The 13,785-nt window shown below is 45.2% G+C and overlaps 1 protein-coding gene across 1 annotated transcript in view; it reads right to left on the bottom strand.

The window, feature by feature from the left end:
* Window positions 1-1,148, bottom strand: part of MED13 (mediator complex subunit 13) — a 127,377-nt gene extending 126,229 nt beyond the window's left edge. Inside the window, exon 1 of the mRNA XM_033183742.1 lies at window positions 1,006-1,148. Coding sequence (XP_033039633.1) covers window positions 1,006-1,071 — 66 coding nt within the window. The 5' untranslated portion in view covers window positions 1,072-1,148. The remainder of the gene's footprint in view (window positions 1-1,005) is intronic.
* Window positions 1,149-13,785: the final 12,637 nt, after the last annotated feature.

The raw sequence follows: 13,785 nt of genomic DNA, 5'->3' as shown, positions 1-13,785 counted from the left end.
GCTCCGCCCACTTAACTCACTTACCTATCATATACTCTTAATATTTCTCATAGCACAAAGGAGAAAATGAAAAAATAAAGTCACCCAAACTTAAAGTCATTGATGAAGCTCAACTACTGTCCCACACAGGCCAAGTTATTTGCAACAGTTGGTACTTCTGAAAGTCTTAACTGCTGGATGTTACCAGACCTGGGCTAACCTACACAATAGTCATCCCTACACCCAGCTTCTCTGGACTTTTCATTTCAATCAAACAAGGGAGCAGCCTGCTCAAAACATTCTGAAAAAGCAACCAAAACACAATAAATATAGAAACAGTGCAAAACCACAGCACCTCGTCCATCAGCCCCCTTCACTCGCACAAAAAAAAATACGTTCTAATAAAAGTAAGATAGCTAGAAATTGTCAAAAATGGCAAACTGTTTTCAAAGTTTAAAAAGAAAACATATGAAATGGCACCTACTGGTTTTTACAGAGACATCTTAAGTCACCCAAGGAAGAAACTAACCTTGGGTTAGTTTGACTCATACAAAAAAAATGTAAAACGAAGACAGGTTTCTGAGGCATAAGTTCTGGGGTCCTGTTTACATGGGGAAACCAAATTAAAAGGGTGAGACATAAAGGCGGTGGGGAGCAGGGGCAATAATAGAAAGTGTGAAGCTGGGATACACGGCCAATAAGCAGAAAAGCAACAGTTAACCAAGACAGAGGGAAAGGTTACTGTCCTGCCAGATAAGGAGCTCAAGTTGAGGACGAGACTACGGTGAAGAGGAGAGTCCGAAAGAAAACGAGAAAAAATGCCAACACTCCCCAAACAGAGCCCGGGACCGTGGGAGAGCGAACGCCGTCTCCCGGGGTTGGCCGCGGAGCTTCGCAGGGCGCCGGATCCGGCTGGGCCTCGCCCGGGGACTCGGGCATCTGGACCAGACCCGGCCCCCTCCCCCACGGCCCAAGGGCGCACCTCGCGGCCCCCCTCCCTCGGCGCCCGCCGGCCCCGGCACTCACCAGGCAGAAGAGGTTACAGTGACAATCTTCCAGGCTGGCCCCGTTCGGCACGAAGGAGGCACTCATCGTCCCTCACAGCAGCCGCCGCCGGCACCACAACCCACCATCCGCCATTACCGCCGCCTCCGACCAGAGAGAGAAACACAGACACCGGGGAGGGCGTGGGGGGGGTAGTAGTTGGGGGGGCGGTGGAAGAGGAGGCCGCCGGGCCGCCCGCCCTCCCCACCCACCCCCCCGCCGCCGCCGCCGCCGCCGCGAGCAGCCCCCGCCGCCCGGCCGGCACCCAGCCGCCCGGGGCCGAGGGCCGGAGGCGGGAGGGCCGCGCCGCGCTCGCCTGGAGGGCCGGACTGCGGAGCCCGCAGACGCTCGTCCTTCTCTGGGAGACGGAGGGGATGTGTGCCCCTACCACAAGAAAAATAATAAATTACACAATAAATAATCAAAAACGAGCCCGAGACGGCAGAGCCCAAGCCCTGGAAGGTTCTCCCGGGCGGGGAGGCGCCCACACAGGGGCGGGAAGGGCGAGAACCGGGAGAGAAGCCCAGGCCCCCGGCCCGGCAGCGGCGATGAACCCTAAGCCCAGAGTCTCCTCAACGGCGGAGGTGGTGGCGGCGTCTGCGGGCTCAGACCATTCTCTGGCCCTGTCTTCGTGTCGTCCCTGGGCCGAGCCGGCCTAACGTCTGCCCTCCTGCGGCCTCACCGGCTGGACGCCGTAGTCTCCCCCATTTTGTGGGCCCAGCGGGCGGTGTTTTTCCCCCTTTAATCCGAATTCACGGGTTTTCCCTTCGCTTTAATGGCGGCCACAGGGACCAGCTCGCCCTCTCTGCTCACCCATTGGCCGCCTTGAGGTCACGTGGGCCCGGGCTCCGTGGGGAGGGGGAGAGAGAAGTGAGCGAGGGAGGGCCGGGAAGCTTTCGGCCGAGGCGGTGAGCCCCGGGGACGGGGCAGCCAGCTGGTGGCCACTAACATAGCGCCACCTGCTGGGTGCCCTGGCCAGTGTAAAATGACCCGTGGCCCTGGCCCTGTCTTTGCGGGGAAATTTACAGTCCAGGAAGGTTCATTTCACAAATCAATGGGAATTACGTGGAAATCAGTTTGAGTTCTTTGGAAGAGAAAGTATTGGCAAAAATTCCAAGACATTCTCATTTATTTTGCGAGGCCGCTGGGATGCAGGCGCAAACCTCTGGATTTGGGAGTCAGACGATCTGGATGGGACGAGACTCCACCACCTAAAAGTTGTGATATGAAGATAGAAACTTAAGAAACAAAATATTGCCCTGTAGTTAATAGACTGGGAATTAGAGCCACACTCCCTGGGTTCCAAGCTTGAGCAAATCACTTCCTGCTCTGTGTCTGTTTCCTCGTCTGTAAAACGGGGAAAGCATACCCCTTACCCCACAAGCTTATTGTAATGAGTTAATGCAAATTAAGCAGGTAGCCCAGGGCCCTGCACAGATAAGCACTGTTAAGAGTTAACCATTATTGTTGTCATCGTTACCTCATACAGTTATTGTGAGAAGCAGGAGAACTAGTATATGTAAAGGTCTCACTACTTTTTTGTTGTTGTTGTTCACTTCTGTCTCTCTAGTACCTAAAAAAAGATACCTAGCACACAGTAGGTGCTTCATATTTGTGTATTTACAAATGAGTGGGTGGTAAGAAGTAAGAACCAAACAAAAGGTTCATTCTCTTTCCCATAAAACACCCAGTGCGGCCGGGCGCGGTGGCTCAAGCCTGTAATCCCAGCACTTTGGGAGGCCGAGACGGGCGGATCACGAGGTCAGGAGATGGAGACCATCCTGGCTAACACTGTGAAACCCCGTCTCTACTAAAAAAATACAAAAAATTAGCCGGGCGAGATGGCGGGCGCCTGTAGTCCCAGCTACTCGGGAGGCTGAGGCGAGAGAATGGCGTAAACCCGGGAGGCGGGGCTTGCATTGAGCTGAGATCCGGCCTCTGCACTCCAGCCTGGGCGACAGAGCGAGACTCCGTCTCAAAAAAAAAAAAACAAAAAAAAACAAAAAAAAAACACCCAGTGCTTGGATGGGTTACACTTCAATATAAGAGTTCAAAACAGTTTCCCTGACGGTTTTAGGATGGCAAGAAAGAAGAAGAAAAAGATGATTCAGAAGTTAGAAATATCAGTGAGTTAGGAAAAAACAAAAAAAAAACAAAAAAAAAACACCCAGTGCTTGGATGGGTTACACTTCAATATAAGAGTTCAAAACAGTTTCTCTGACGGTTTTAGGATGGCAAGAAAGAAGAAGAAAAAGATGATTCAGAAGTTAGAAATATCAGTGAGTTAGGACTTACTGTAATTTTATGTAACTATTACAGATACATAATTATGTATTATGTATTATAGATACATAATTATGTATTATGTATTATAGATACATAATTATGTATTATGTATTATAGATACATAATTATGTATTATGTATTATAGATACATAATTGTATCTGTAAACTGAATGGTAGAGTCTTCCATGTCACTTCCTCAGCCACGGAATGAAAAAGAAGTCCTCATTCATCCATTTGTTCATCTGCGGTGGTGAAGAGCCCAGATCTGAAGCCCAAAGCCTGGAGAAAAAGTTCTGCCCTGCACTAGTTAGTCTTAGACCAAATTTAACCTTAGATCAAATTAATTTCTCTTTCTCTCAGTTATTGTAAAATGGGGGTAATAAAAGTACTTTTCTCCTAAAGTGCCTAGTGAATTAAACAATGTAGATACAGTGCTTGCCACAGTGCTTACTTAATGTTAATTATTAATATAATTTTAAAAATCATTATTGAGAACCTGCTGGCTCAATTAAGTGTGTTCCTGCTCTGTGCTAGGCCTAGGATACAAATAGGAATAAGATACCTGCCTGTCCCTCAAGATTCCTGAAGAGAGGCACTAAAGGAAACATTTCCTACAGAATAAGGTAAAATATAATGGGGGTAATTGCTTAAATAAGGTATGTACCTACTATGGCATAATAAGTGCACTAGAAGAAGAGCATCAAAGTTAGGGAAGGTGTCATAAAGTAGGTAGCTTTTGAAATCAGATTTGAAGGACAAAATGAATTCTTATAAAGCCCTTTGAAGCAGTTAAATCTTATTAAACCTAATTCGAACCCAAAGTCCACATATCAAAGTCAATTATACAACCAGGACTAATTCAATCTAGGAACTCAAATCAACTAAGGTTGGTATCCTTTATAACTGAGTTCCAGCACCAGGAGACAGCAATCCCCAGATCCAATGAGGTAAGCACTCCTCTGCCCATTTCCCTTTCCCTGAGAGACTCCCCGGATCTTTGTTCCACTGCTTTCCTCGGGCTGAAATACCCTCCTCGACCTCACATCTAAAGGGGTCTCCATTCTCCTTAGAAGTCTTGCCCTCCCATTGCCCCCACCCCCTGACTTGAGCACCATCCTCAGGATTCCAGTGGCAGGCAGAATCTACCTGGAACCTACCAGGTAGGAGGTAACATTTGATTGACCTTTCTGTTTGAATGTCAATCTTTTCAAAAAGAAGAGGGAGGCCGAGCGCGGTGCCTCAAGCCTGTAATCCCAGCACTTTGGGAGGCCGAGACGGGCGGATCACGAGGTCAGGAGATCAAGACCATCCTGGTTAACCCGGTGAAACCCCGTCTCTACTAAAAAAATACAAAAAACTAGCCGGGCGAGGTGGCGGGCGCCTGTAGTCCCAGCTACTTGGGAGGCTGAGGCAGGAGAATGGTGGGAACCCGGGACGCAGAGCTTGCAGTGAGCTGAGATCCAGCCACTGCACTCCAGCCTGGGCGACAGAGCGAGACTCCGTCTCAAAAAAAAAAAGAAGAGGGAGACAAGGAGACAGAAGCAAAGAAGGGAGAAAGACCCAGAAGAAAAAGTCTGAGGATCGCAGAAGGGAGCAGGAGAGAGAAAGACAGGACTGAGAGAATGGAGAAGCAGAGTAGAATAGCAGGGATTCCAGTTGTGAGGGGAATGGAATCATGGGGAGCAGGGAAAGAGAAGAAATAAATATTTTCAGCCCACAAAGAACATACAGAAAGTAACCACTTACATTCTGTAAAAATGACATTTTGTGTGATTTAAAGAGTAATGGAGGCCGGGCACAGTGGCTTACGCCTGTAATCCCAGTACTTTGGAAGGCCAAGACAGGCGGATCACGAGGTCAGGAGATAGAGACCATCCTGGCTAACATGGTGAAGGCCCGTCTCTACTAAAAACACAAAAAGGCAGACACCTGTAGTCCCAGCTACTCGGGAGGCTGAGACAGGAGAATGGCGTGAACCCGGGAGGCAGAGCTTGCAGTGCGCCGAGATCACGCCACTGCACTCCAGCCTGGGCACAGAGCGAGACTCCGTCTCAAAAAAAAAAAAAAAAAATAAGAGTAATGGAATATGGACTTTGGGTATATCATCCTGGTGGGGTATGTTGATAATGAGGGAGGCTGTGTATGTGTGGGGGCAGGAGTTATATGGGATTTTTAAAAAGTAATGGAAATAAATAAAAACATTACACACACATTGTCGGCCAGGCGCGCTGGATCACGCCTGTAATCCCAGCACTTTGGGAAGCTGAAGCAGGTGGATCAGCTGAGGTCGGGAGTTCAAGACCAGCCTGACCAACATGGAGAAACCCTGTCTCTACTAAAAATATAAAAATTAATCAGGAGTGGTGGCACATGCCTGTAGTCCCAGCTACTTGGGAGGCTGAGGCAGGATAATTGCTTGAATCCAGGAGGTGGAGGTTGCAGTAAGCCGAGATCACGCCACTGCACTCCAGCCTGGGTGACAACATGAGACTCTATCTCAAAATAAATAAATAAAAGCATAAAAGCATTACACATTGTCAAAAGTTTGGCAGATACATAAAAACATAAAGATGAAAATTTTAAATGTACATTACCCAAAAAAGTCCGTATCATCACCGTTCATAATCACTTATTAACATTTGATGTATTGACTCTTCCTATATATCTTTTTTCCTACATGGTTGAGATCATACTATATGACCAGTTAACTACACACATTTTTTAACCATCTAGTATGTGTCAGGTCATGTATTGACAAAATAGAGCATACACAAGCAGTCCATAATCTTGCCTATAATGGCACTTGAACAGTTAGACCAACTGGGGTCAAAACTCCATACTCGGCCCAGCACGGTGGCTCATGCCTATAATCCTAGCACTTTGGGAGGCTGAGGCAGGCAGATTGCTTGAACCCAGGAGTTTGAGACCAACCTGGGCAGCATGACGAAACCCCCCGCTGCAAAAAAAAACACAAAAATTAGCCGGGCATGGTGACATGTGCCTGTAGTCCCAGCTACTTGGGAGGTAGAGGTGGGGAGATCGATTAAGCCTGGGAGATGGAGATTGCAGTGAGTTAAGATTGCACCACGGCACTCCAGCCTGGGTGACAGAGTGAGACCCCGTCTCAAAAAGCAAGCAAACAAGCAGAACTCCATGCTTGCTAGCTCCCTAACTTCAATTTACCCCTTTGTAGAATGTGTATGTAATAATAGCTTGTTGTTATAATAATATATGAGTTGTTGCAATGATTGCAATATCTTATGTATAAATAATATATAATAAGAGTTGTTACAATGATTAAAAGAGATAATCCAAGTAAAATAGGAGCCAATCAGGAATTTTAAGGTTAATTTTAGAGGTCACTTTGGATCAATAATCTGGGTCAATAATCACCGATTGTCTTCTACTCTTTGAAATACGGATTCACTCAATGATCTGCATTTAAAACTGTTTTGTAACCCCTTCCATCTTGTAGGGGCTCCACTCTGAATGAGCCGGTAGAAGCACTGGCTTACTAACTACCACTTGGCCTCCAGGAAGGTGACAGAGTTACATCACCTGAGACAGACAAGTCCAGGAAAGGGCACCTGATGGTCCATATGTGATTCTGAAAATTCTGCAAGGTCTAAAGCAGCACTGTCCAATAGAAATGCAATGAGAGCTAAAACCTGTTGAAATAAAAAATAAACTTTAAAAAAAGATACAATGAGAGCTAAATAAGTAGCTCTTACTGAAATTTTTCAGTAGCCTTGTTAAAAAAGTAAAAATTAGAACCTGGCGCGGTGGCTTATGCCTGTAATCCCAGCACTTTGGGAGGCCGAGGTGGGCAGATCACGAAGTCAGGAGTTCAAGACCAGCCTGGCCAACATGGTGAAATCCCGTCTCTACTGAAAATACAAAAATTATCATCTGGGTGTGGTGACGCACGTCTGTTTTCCCAGCTACTCGGGAGGCTAAGGCAGGAGAATCGCTTGAACCTGGGAGGCGGAGGTTGCAGTGGGCCAAGATCATGCCACTGTACTTCAACCTGGGTGACAAAGTAAGACTTTGTCTCAAAAAAAAAAAAGTAAAAATTAATGTGAAGTATATATTTTATTTATCTCAGTATGTCAGAATCATTATCATTTTACATGCAATCAATATAAAAATTGTTGAGATAGTTTGCATTCCTTTTTTTAACCAAACCTTCAAAATCCACACTTATTTGCATTTATAGCACATTTCAGTTTTACCTAGCAGATTTCAAGTGCCTGTTAGCCATTTGCAACTAGTGACCACTGTGTTGGAGAGTACAAGTCTAGAGTCAAAAGCTGAAAGCCAAGGACCAATTAAGCTGTGGAGTGAGTGGTCTTGAGCCCAGGGACAATATTGATTTTCTTAAGGTCATTTTAACAGTTTAATGTTGTACTTAATTCAATAGAAAAAAAAGGCTAAGAAGTTACAAACCATTTTGTTTCGTGAATGGGCAGACACTACTTCATTGAATATAGAAATAAACAGACCTAAAAGAAATCAGCAGGTTGAGACACTTAAGAAGACGTTTCAATTCTAAGCATCAAATATCCTGAGTTGTCTCAAAAGTTGCTGACTTGCCATTTTTCTCAGTAGTGTAGCATCCACCCTCAACCTCAAGTTTCATTTCATTTTAATTGTTTCATTTTAATATTAAAGTCAACGTCCCCTAATTTTCTTACTTGGAAATTAGGTTTGTAAACCATATGCAAATCAGAAAGTCCCCGCCCCCATCTTTCTCCTACTTGAGCCAGTCATTTGACCTCTCCAGATCTATTTTCTCAAACATGAGGAAGAGATTGGCTTAAGTAATTGCTATGATTTAACACCTAATATGTGACAATATATGCCAGACACGGTGTTAAGTATCTTTGCCACAGTTTCTGATGTAAGTACCATATTATCCCGATTTTCTAGCTTGAGATACTGAGGCTTAGAGAGCAACCTGCCTCTTTGGCCCGAGGTCAAAGAGATCTGTAAAGTATGCTAAGGAACCTAATCTACCAAGAGAAGCTCTAGAGAAACTTCTTAGGGAAAACAGTTGAAACCAAGTCTTGAAGGATGACTTGGGTTGAGCCAGGAAAAGATTGAGAGGGGAGAAGAAGGACAGGCACAGAAGGAAGATGAGGAAGACTGAACAGCTTGGTGTTGGAGGAAATGATTTGGCTGGTGGAGTAACCCCAGGAACAAATCATGAAGAATTTGGATTTTATCCAGAAGAGAAAAACAACTTTTCTTTTTTCTTTTTTTTTTTTTTTTTAAGACAATGTCTCTCTCTGTTGCCCAGGCTGGTGCGATCATAGCTCACTGCAGCCTCAGTCTCCTGGGCTCAAGCAATCCTACCACCTCAGTCTCCTGAGTAGCTGGGATTACAGGCAAGTGCCACGATGCCCAGCTAACTAAAATCTTTTTTTCTTTTCTTTTTAAAAAAAATAATTTAAAATAAAATGAGATGGGGTCTCACTGTGTTGCCCAGGCTGGTCTTGAACTCCTGAGCTTAATTTTTAATTTTTTTTTTTTTTTTGAGATGGAGTCTCGGCCCACTGCAACCTCCACCTCTCGGGTTCAAGCGATTCTCTTGTCTCAGCCTCCCAAGTAGCTGGGATTACAGGCGCCCACCACCATGCCCGGCTAATTTTTGCATTTTTAGTAGAGAAGGGTTTCGCTATTTTGGTCAGGCTGGTCTTGAACTCCCTACCTCAGGTGATCCACCCGCCTTGGCCTCCCAGAGTGTTGGGATTACAGGCGTGAGCCACCATACCTGGTCAATTTAAAAATTTTTAGTATGTTGCCCAGGTTGGAAACCACTGAAAGACTCTAAACATGAGAGTGATGAGCTAAGATTTATTTTCGACAAGGAAGGTATGGAAGTAGAAGAAATCACTTTTGCAAAAGGCTGAGTATTACTTTCTTACTGAGCAGATGATTTTTCTAAGAGCAGCCAAAGCTGAAAGAGGAGACAAGTGCAGTTCTTTGAACCTGCTCCTCCTGCTAAAAAGTTCCAGGCAGAACTTTGGTCTCACAGGATAATTATTCCTGCCCAGATACAAACTGATTTGTAATTTTACTGTTCTCTTCTCCCAAGAAAAGGTTCAAAGGAGTTCAAAAGATGTGACCAGCCAAGAAAATAGAAAGATTATTCTAGAGTCTCTTGATTCAACCAAGAGTTTAAAAGGGATGTAATAGTAATATAAACAGGCCGGGCACTGTGGCTCACGCCTATAATCCTAGCCCTTTGAAAGGCTGAGACGGGCGGATTGCCTGAGCTCAAGAGTTCGAGACCAGCCTGGGCAACGTGCTGAAGCCCCGTCTCTACTAAAAATACAAAAAATTAGCCAGGCTTGGTGGTGCACACTTGTAATCCCAGCTACTCGGGAGGCTGAGGCATGAGAATTGTTGGAACTGGGGAGGTGGAGGCTGCAGTGAGCCAAGATTGCACCATAGCACTTCAGCCTGGGTGACAGAGCAAGACTCCATCTCTAAATAAATAAATAAATAGTAATATAAACAAAAGTACTAGAGTTTTATAACATTTCTACCACTGGTTTTGACATTCCTTCATTCATTCACTTAATAATATTTATGTTTACTATGTGCAGGGTTCTATGCTAGGTAATGTGATGATTGAGCAATATGCAACAATGCATCAGAAATAGATATGACCCTCAAGAAAATTTTTAATTCTCAGATAATAAGATATGAAATAAATAACTACTTTGTTTGAAAATGCCAAAAATTGATATAGATCAAATGTTGTGGAATTGAAAGAAGAGGGGGCCATCCCAAGTCACAAGGAAGAAAAGGTTAGTGGAGAAAAACTTTGCATTTTAAATAGATACAAATTGATGAATAAGATTTGAACTTGCAGAGATGTGGGAAAGAACAATTTAGGCTAGTGTTTCCCAGACTGGAGTTTGAGGACAAGGTTTTGAAGAAAGTTACTAGGAATTCCATGCAAAAGGTTCTTGGCTATGCCTCTTTTTTTTTTTTTTTTGAAGCAGAATCCTGCTCTGTCGCCCAGGCTGGAGTTCAGTGGCACGATCTCGGCTCACTGCAACCTCTGCCTCCTGGGTTCCAGTGATTCTTATGCCTCAACCTCCCAAGTAGCTGGGATTACAGGTGCCCAGCACCATGCCTGGCTAATTTTTGAATTTTTGTATTTTTAGTAGAGACAAGGTTTCACCACGTTGCCTAGGCTGGTTTTGAACTCTTGATTTCAAGTGATCTGCCCGCCTCAGCCCCCTAAAGTGCTGGGATTACAGGTGTGAGCCACCATGCCTGAGCTTTTTTTTCTTTTTTTAAGATAGGGTCTCATTCTGTCACCCACGCTGGAGTGCAGTCTGGAGTACAGTGGTGCAAACATGGCTCACTGCAGCCTTGACCTTCTGGGCTCAAGCAATCCTCCTACCTCAGCCTCCTGAATAGCTGGGACCACAGATGTGCACCACCATGCCCACTTAATTTTTTAAATTTTTTGTATAGACAAGGTCTCACCATGTTGTCCAGGCTTACTGTATCTAGAGGCTGCTCCTTGCAAATGACATTTTTCAGGCTCCCTTATCAATTTCCTTGTGGTTTGGTTTGGCCAATGGAAGCAAGGGTGGCAAATGAGTGGCCATGAGGAAGCTAGGATTTTCAGTATTGGCTGTATCTTTATGGCGCTAACTTCAAATGAACAGTTCTTCTCTCCACAGTCCCAACTCTGTTGGGCAGTCCTGGCTCCTGGGCCATGGTATGTTTGTTATCTGTTGTCATGTAATAAATTATCTCTGAACATCACAGCTTAAAACAACAAGCATTTTATCTCACACAGTTCCTGAGATTTAGTAACCTGCCAGTGACTTAGCTGGTGGTTCTGGCTCAGGGTTTCTCATGAGGTTTCAGTCAAGATGTGGGCTGGGGCTGCAGGCATCTCGAGGCTAACGTAGGGCTGAGGCACTCACTTCCAAGCTCACTCACACGGTTGTGGCCAGGAAGCAGTTTCCTTCTGCCAGGTGGGCTTCTCCTCAGAGCTGCACACAACAAGGCAGCTTGCTTCTCCACTAGGAAGAAGAAGGGGGAGAGAGAGAGTCCAAGACCAAGATGGAAGCTGCAGTATTTTTGTAACCTAATCTCAGAAGTCATATACCATCACTTCTGCCAAGTGCTATCGGTCACAGACCAACTGTGATACAGAGTGTGCAGGGGCTACACTAGGCTGTGAATACCAGGAGGCACAAATAATTGGGAGCTGGCCGCGCGTGCTGGCTCATGCCTGTAATCCCAGCACTTTGGGAGGCCGAGGAGGGTGGATCATTTGAGGTCAGGAGTTCAAGACCAGCCTGGTCAACATGGTGAAACCCTATCTCTACTAAAAATACAAAAATGGTGAAACCCCGTCTCTCTTAAAAATACAAACATTAGCTGGGCAGTAGTGGTGCATGCCTATAATCCCAGCTACTCAGGAGGCCGAAGTAGAGGCATTGCTTGAGCCTGGGAGGCAGAGGTTATGGTGAGCCGAGATCACACCACTGCACTCCAATCTGGGAGGGTGACAGAGTGAGACCTTGTCTCAAAATAATAATAATAATAATAATAATAATAATAAGGAGCTATCCTGGAGGGTAGCTACCACACTCCACCCTCTGTCCCCAATGATTTGTTGCTCCCACATGCAAAAATACACTCACTTCTTCCCAGAGTCACCAAAAGTCTCTCTTCTTTATAGCATCAGCTTGAAGTCCAGGTGCAGATGAGGCTCCTTGGGTAAAACTCCTTAAGCAGAGCTCCTTGAGTACAGTTCCTCTCCACCTGTGACACCGAAGAGACAGTTTATCTTCCTGTCCATATACCCAACATACAATGATGAGACAGGTGTAGCAGGATAAAGGCTTAGTTATTCCTGTTCAAAAAGTGGGGGAAATGGCAGGTGCCAAGGAGTAACTGGTCGATTTTAATTCTGAAATACCACCCCACCACCAATTTTGTAGGTCTGTGAATCATACTGGGGCTCACTTTATTAGACAAAAGTTATACCCACAAATCTCTTTCAGATAAGCTCTACTCCACCCTGAGCTTCTGATAAGATGCCCTTAAGCTTCCTAGCAGTTTTGTCATCTTACTGAGAGAATACAGCATACGAGGTACGCCTGTCATCTCTTTCAGAACTTTTTGTCTGAATGAATAGTACTCTGAGGCACAACCTTAAATCTTCTTGAGATTTTATTTTTGTTTGTTTATTTATTTTTGAGACAGAGTCTTTGTCGCCCAGGCTGGAGTGCAGTGTCACAATTTTGGCTCACTGCAACCTCCACCTCCTGGGTTCAAGCAATTCTCATTCCTCACTCTCCTCAGTAGCTGGAATTACAGGCATGCACCACCATGTCTGGCTAATTTTTATATTTTTTAAAATAGAGGTGGGGTTTCACCATGTTGGCCAGGCTGGTCTCGATCTCCCAGGCTCAAGCAACCTATGCACTTCAGCCTCCTGAGTAGCTGGTATTACAAGTGTGCCTGGCTAATTTTTTTGTATTTTTTTTTAATTGAGAGGGGGTTTTGCCACGTAGCCCAGGCTGGTCTCAAACTCCTGGGCTCAAGAAATCCACTCCCCCATGGCCTCTCAAAGTGCTGGGATTATGGGCATGAGCCACAGCACCGGGCAATGTTACCTCATTTTCTTGCAAGCCTTCACCTGCAGCCATTTCAAAGATCATGATGTTTCTATTAATAGCTTCTGTGCGGTACTTTAGACTTTGACTAATATTCTGCTCAAAGCCCACTGCCTAGTTCCAAAGTCACTTTCACATTTTAGAATTTTGTTCCAGCAAAACCCTACTTCCGGGTACAAAAATCTGTATTAGTTATCTATATTTCTGTGTAACAGGTTACTCTGAAATTCAGCAGTTTAAAACAGCAAATACTTATTATCTCACACAATTTCTGAGAACTGGGAATTGGGGACTTGGATTAGCTCAGTGGTTCTGAGGTAGGAGGCAGGCCTTAACTCCAGAGTTGGAAACTCGGACACCGGACCAGATTGAGGACTACCTTACAGGGAGGAGGTTGGCTGGTGCGGTGGCTCATACCTGTAGTCCTAGTGCTTTGGGAGGCGAAGGTGGGTGAACCATTTGAGCTCAGGAGACCAGCCTGGGCAACGTGGCGAAACCTGTCTCTACAAAAAATACAAAAAAACATTAGCCAGGTGTGGTGGCGCAAGTCTGTGGTCTCAGCTACTAGGTAGGCTGAGGTGGGAGGATTGCTTGAGCCCAGGAGGTTGAGGCTGCAGTGAGCTGAGATCCTGCCATTACACTCCAGCCTGGGTGACAGACTGAGACCCCGTCTCAAGAAAAAAATAAAAAATTAAATAAATTAAATACATTTTAAAAATAAAAAGGGGAGGGAGAAGGGAAAAGCAGCTTTCCATAAGACATGCCCAGCAGTGTGCCATATCAGTTTACCATTGCCATAGCAACAACCGGAAGTTAT

Source organism: Trachypithecus francoisi, unplaced genomic scaffold, assembly GCF_009764315.1.
Source record: "Trachypithecus francoisi isolate TF-2019V2 unplaced genomic scaffold, Tfra_2.0 Lachesis_group20, whole genome shotgun sequence".
Taxonomy (NCBI): domain Eukaryota; kingdom Metazoa; phylum Chordata; class Mammalia; order Primates; family Cercopithecidae; genus Trachypithecus; species Trachypithecus francoisi.
The sequence above is the reverse complement of the archived record's forward strand: the minus strand, read 5'-3'. Positions and strand labels throughout refer to the sequence as shown.